Source organism: Schistocerca serialis, chromosome 1 (assembly GCF_023864345.2).
Source record: "Schistocerca serialis cubense isolate TAMUIC-IGC-003099 chromosome 1, iqSchSeri2.2, whole genome shotgun sequence".
Lineage (NCBI taxonomy): Eukaryota > Metazoa > Arthropoda > Insecta > Orthoptera > Acrididae > Schistocerca > Schistocerca serialis.
In genome coordinates, this window is record NC_064638.1 from 1,094,231,053 (window position 1) to 1,094,237,092 (window position 6,040).

The following is a 6,040-nucleotide window of genomic DNA, read 5'->3' on the forward strand; positions in this document are numbered from 1 at the left end:
ATACGGAATATCTAGATGTCCATTCAAATTCAGAGGAGACTGCAGGTATCCGCAGTTCATCAGTCATTCTAATGAGGCCCCATGAAGTCAGTTAGAAAGCAAGCCTTGATTTAGCATTTCATTGATCAGTAGTATGGGACACCCTTCTAAGCGTTTGACATTCAAAGCTTACAAGTTGCAACTTATGCAGTCGCTCACTGGAGATTACAAAAATCTTTACACTGTCCTCAACATAGACATATTGGGATTTCTGGAAAGTTATGATTGTAGGGTCAGGGTAGTCTGCAGTGATGAGAAAACCTCCCATATCAGTGGCAAAGTTAACAGGAATAATCCTTGAATCTCAGATTCACAACTCACTATATGAATCAATAAGCTTATCAGAGATTCTTCAGAGTTGTACTTCTTCACTGTCATTTGCAGAATAACGCTTTGTGGACCATTTTTATTCAAAGAAATAACAGTAACAGTGAAGTGTCACATTCAAGGGTGAACACTTTGTGCTATAAGTGTATCTCTTATTGGACCACGTGAATACAGAGCAGCTATAATTCAATTATGTTTTAGGGCTTCTTGTTACTAACAATTCCGCTTGCTGGTTATCATGGGATAATTAAGCATATTTCTTTCTTTGCCTTTGATGTATGTTAAACAGGTTAAGGGAGATGATACACTTGTGTAGCTCTCTTTTGTTATTAAAACTTCGTAATGATTATTCATGGTGTTCTACTATCTACTTTCTTAGTCCTGATCTACGAAATATTTAAGAAGTTTCGTGGAGAGATTTAAAGCCTACCATTTTCTTTGAAGGAAAAGTTTCATAGTGTGTCATGCATTAGTATCCCATCTTGTGTTAGCTAGCTTGCACAGCCCTTAATAAATCCTTCATTTAGCTGCATTAGAACCTACACTTCTGATAGGTGTCCTTTTCAGAGAATAAGTTCATTTGAGTTAGAAATCAGATTTACTAGGATTTTGTTACTCTAATCTAAGTTGGGCAAACAGAGTATACTACAACATGCATTCCGTATGTTTAACATATCGGTACACTGTAACAGGACACTCTTATCTTGCCACAATTCAGGTGTGATTTATACTATAACATAAAGAGGATTCCCAAAATTTCGTTTTCCAATAGTATAGGACTTCAGTCCACTTCCATGATGAAGTAGGGGGTACCTAAATGAATATCTTGCACAGTGTTGAATAGCTCATAATGGTCCTGATGATGAAATATTCTTGAGATGACCCCCAAAATCACCAGACATGATACCCTGTGACTTCTTTTTAGGTTTTTGTCAAAGACCGTATCTATTTTCCATCTTTGCCTTGAGATCCTACATAGCTGCTAGAGTGGATCACAGAAGACTTTGCTGCTGTTACAGGAGACATGTTGATTCAACTATGAGAGGAAATTGACTATTGAACAGACGTCTGCCATGTCAGGAAGAGAGCATATATTGAATATTTGTAAACTAAGTAAAAAGCTTTGATAAATGACTTTACTTTTGGTATATAAGGGATTCTAATATCACATCAGGGGTCCCAAAATATTTTTTGGAAAGGATATAATCTTTTTTTGGACAACCTGCATGTTCCAAAAGCAGACTGCAAATTGATGTCAGCGATATGGATCTATAATTCAGCAAGTACATCTGTTCCTTTCTTGTGTATTTGTGTGACGTGTACACCTTTCTAGTGTTTAGGCATGTGTCTTTGGTCGAGTGAGCAGTTGTATACGATCGCTGAAAATCGAATTATTTCATCAACAGACTCTTAAAAAAACTAATTGGTATAGAGTGCAGACTGGAAGACTTGCCTTTTCTGAATGACATAAGCTCTTTCGCTAAACTGAGGGTATCTACTTCTAAATTACTCAAATTGATTCGAATCCTGGAATATTTACTGCATCTCCTATGGTGGAGGAATTTCGGAAAACAGTATTTAGTAACTCCACTTTTGTCGCACTATCGTCGCAAACGTTAACATTGCTATCATGCAGTCAAGTTGTTGATTGTGGTCTGCGACCTGTACACTTTACTTGTATACGGAATCTCTTTGGATTTTCTACAGATTTCGAGACGGATTTTCTATCTCGCACTGAAGTTTGTGCTAAAATTCGCGCCTTTGTAAAACATCCCCAGTTTTGCGGATTTTTCATTCTTTCTAATCTGGCATGCTTCTTTGTTGTTTCTGTCACACTATCCTAACTTGCTTTGTGCACCATGGCGGATCTATGGTGTCTCTTAATAATTTACTTGGTCTGAAACTCTCCATTGTCATCAATAGTATGTCTCTGAATTTCATCCACATCTGATCCACGCCTACATGCAATTTAGAGTTAATATAGGTTACTGAATGAAAATTACTTCCTAAGTTTATATTCTTATATATAAACATGTAGGTTGTTTCTATACCCATATATTCTAAAACTTACATCTTTTTTTTTTTTTTACTTTCAGACATGTAGCCTGTTTTGCGGAAGGGTATTCAATGTAAAAATATATAAGTCGTCATGGAACAACTTTATTGTCACTAAAACAAAGCAAAATAATAAAATATAATCGAAGAAATCGCGAACGCGCAAAGTAAGCTACTAGTAGTACGAGGGTGTGAAGCGAAATTAGGTTAACTCCCGATGTTTGCAGTCGACGACAATGGCCCTACAAACAACTTCCCGAGCAACCTACACTTTGTCGTCGTCCCCCCCCCCCCCCCCTCACTCCTCACGACCACTATCGTTCTGTTGACGGCCTGTTTGAATGCCGCTATTTGAAATGTATTACTGTTTTGAAGTTTCGCTCTGTTGTCTGTTCCGTTCCGTCAAGTGTGAAACGATGTTAAAATACTACGTTCATATGACGCTGTATTCACTGTCGCTTGTACTGAGATTTTCTTATTAAGGTGTGAATAAAAATAAGTTATATTTTTGTTATAAAGCAAATATATCTGTTTTCGAAACATTTTACTGACTGGACGTCGATCAGAAAAAAATGTAATACTGTATCACTGATGTATGTTGTGTGGTAATCTTTGATGTGCCGCCAGCAGTTCGAATGTTTGAATTGAGTTTGTTTTGGCATTCGCTGTTGTTTTACCGAAAGAATAGTGTTTTGAGTGGGTTTTGCCGTGCGAGTGAGGTTGACAGCCTAGATTTGTCTGTTGTGTTTTGCGTCCTGCCATGGATACGCCAATACAAACGCGTGGTAGGAACCGTCTGATCCCACCTACACCGCAAATGAGGAAAATTGGTTTTGGAACAGGTAAGGCTCGTGTTGCTAGATTTCGTGTTCTTGTTTTCGAACAGTTATATGTTGTGTGAAGCCTCAAAGTTGTACAGTAAGTAGTTTATTGCTAATGTGGCATTTGAATTATTGAATGTAATTTTATTCTCTGCTTGTCAGTAAAACGCCCGGCGGATGAGTGTATTTTTGAATTTCTACTCTTTCATTATGTTAATAAAAGCTGTATTCGTGGCCTTGTGTAACATGTAAACCGTTTTTACCCTCCAAATTTTTGTCATGAGAGAGAAAAATATAAAATACGTTTCACGTCGTTTTTAGGTGTGTCTGTGTATAGTATGCAGAGGTCGCCGTGCAATGGGAACGAGAGATCCCCTTGGGCAGTGAAGAAACTGCTGAGGAGCAGCATGGACAGGAGTTACGAAAAACGTTTGGACATTGAAGCAGACCTGTTAAAGAAATTACAGCACCCGAATATAGTAGAATTCCGTGCTTTTGAGCTGAATTCGAACGGCAGCAAATGCCTAGCAATGGAGAAATGTGAAATTTCATTGGGAGATTTCTTAGAACGGTGTGAAGCTCCTTTGCCACATTTTATTATTAAAAAAGTTGGTCTTGATATAGCAAATGCATTGCATTACTTGCATTCGGAGTGCATGATCTTACATGGAGACATCAAGTCATACAACATACTTATCAAAGGTAATATGTGTTCATTGTCTGTGATTTACTCTTTTGTGTGTAACACACAAATGTAAACAGTGTAGTTGTGTGCGTTCATTATCTGTGATTAATCCCTTTGTGTGTAACTCAGAAATCTAAATAGTGTCATTGTGGGTGTTCACAGGTAATTTTGAAGTTGCAAAATTATGTGACTTTGGGGTGGCACAACGTCTTGATGAGAATGGAATAAACCCTGAAGACAATTACATTGGCACACTTCTGTGGTCAGCTCCAGAGGTACTGCCAATGGGTTCTGGCCCAACGACCAGTAAGGCTGACATATTTTCATTTGGTCTTGTTCTTTATGAGATGATGACACTTCATCCGCCCCACATGGATGCAGAATCATCATCATCATCTGAGAAAGAATCAGATGGCTGTGGGTCATCAGGGAGTTCTTTAGATGACAGCACTGATGAAAAACTAGGTAGCTATTGAACAAATCACTCCAACGCTTTGGATGTCATTAATATAGACCTAATTACAAAATAAGTATTGCTACTCTTCTTCTGCACTTTAGGCATTAGACCCCTGCCTGTTACAGTGCCCATCTCTTCCTTGGCTTTCCTAGACTTGTTCAGCCCTCTGGTTTATTATTTTAGACTTGTAAGGTAAGCTTTCACTCTTCTTTCTGTCGTTCACTTCATTTTCTTCTCTCATCTCCTGTATTGTGATAGTACTGGATAGGTATTAGAGAGATCGCAGACTATGCAAAATGTATTGCTGTGGCTCATATAAAATGAGAATAATCTTTTCCCCCTCCTCCTCCAGGAACAAGACCTGATTTGCCTTGCTTAAGCCAAGAATATGAGCCTATCATCCATTTATTCAACTGGTGTACAGAACACGATTTAAATCTTAGACCCACGGCAGGTGAAGTAATAGTGTATCTGGAGAAATGTAAGTATATTTATTAAAAATTAGTAATAAGTGCTGATATACAAAGTCAAAATGAATGTGTATTTGTTGCAGGTTGAGGAAGCAGTCTTCAAAGTCAATTCAATGAGAGGAATTATCTTTGAATTCTTTGGCAACGTGCTGTTGTTTGGACAACTTGCTGTGAACTTGTTTGTTTACAGTAAAATATATATACATATTTTAAATGTTGATTCATTATTACACTCTGAATGAAATTTTTATTTGCATAATGCAAAGAAAATTTTTTGTATCTTATAATGCCAAATCATTGTAGCCCTACTGCCTGGAAGCTTTTTCAGTGAGGTGTGCAAATGAACTAGCCAGTCACCTAGCTAAATGTCTTGTTGCACGTAGGAAACCCCCCTCCTCTCCTTCCCCATCTATTTCTCAGTATGGCAGTATCAAACATTAGGCTCAGGTTGTTACCATGACCAGATTTGATACTTGAACATTTGTTGGCTTCACCAAGTCACAACCATGTTGTCACCTTCGGATCTAACCTAGCCCTCTGGTTGTGCTGCAAATCAGTCTGTCACCACAACTAAGATTCTGGATTTGGGGGGGAGGTGGGTTTCTGGTGCATAACTTTAGCCTAATTTTTGACACTGGTCAAATTACAAAATGCTTGCTGGTATTGATTCATACAGGGAGTGGTGAATTTAAAAACATTTCAAACTCATTGTTGAGCTTCCAGAGTTGAAAGGAAACTGAACTTAGAGAACTCACTATGATGAGAGTGGTTTAACTGTCATAGTGTCAGCCATTGAAATGGCCGGACCACACAAAAATCCACACATTCAAGGCACGCATACAAGAGTTAAATCATTAAACTTATATTACGCATTGAGTGTTTTGTCACAAAACAGTGCCATAGCTCCATTACAAAATAGGTTTACACGTATATCTCAGTAATGAATGAAATTGTGGATTCGTGTTGGTCTTCATTTCATGTGATGACCAGTGTCAAACTACCATATTGGTTTGTTACTGGTTACAAAGATGTTAAAGCGGAATTTTATATTTCCATTTGATAGTGGTGAAAAGTTAGCCTAGTGTGATTTTGTTTACACACACTTATATAAACACAGAGTCAAAAGACAGAATAAACATCACCAGTAGAATGAGGGTTGTACTGCTCATGGTTAGAGGCAGGCAAG

General features: G+C 37.9%; 1 protein-coding gene across 1 annotated transcript; it reads left to right on the top strand.

Annotated features, from left to right (window-relative positions):
* The first annotated feature begins 2,987 nt into the window (after positions 1–2,987).
* On the top strand, positions 2,988–5,068 carry LOC126459082 (lymphokine-activated killer T-cell-originated protein kinase). The gene is made up of 5 exons (XM_050095835.1): positions 2,988–3,263; positions 3,564–3,944; positions 4,090–4,392; positions 4,737–4,865; positions 4,938–5,068. Exons 1-5 carry the CDS (start codon positions 3,182–3,184, stop codon positions 4,940–4,942), a joined length of 900 nt encoding a protein of 299 aa, XP_049951792.1. The 5' UTR covers positions 2,988–3,181; the 3' UTR covers positions 4,943–5,068.
* The last annotated feature ends 972 nt before the right edge of the window (positions 5,069–6,040 follow it).

Bases quoted from the DNA above. Each gene is read 5' to 3' on its own strand.
- LOC126459082 (XM_050095835.1), top strand. From the start codon at position 3,182: ATGGATACGCCAATACAAACGCGTGGTAGGAACCGTCTGATCCCACCT. The intron at 3,264-3,563 runs GTAAGGCTCGTG...CGTCGTTTTTAG, and splicing joins GAAAATTGGTTTTGGAACAG to GTGTGTCTGTGTATAGTATG. The intron at 3,945-4,089 runs GTAATATGTGTT...GGGTGTTCACAG, and splicing joins ATACAACATACTTATCAAAG to GTAATTTTGAAGTTGCAAAA.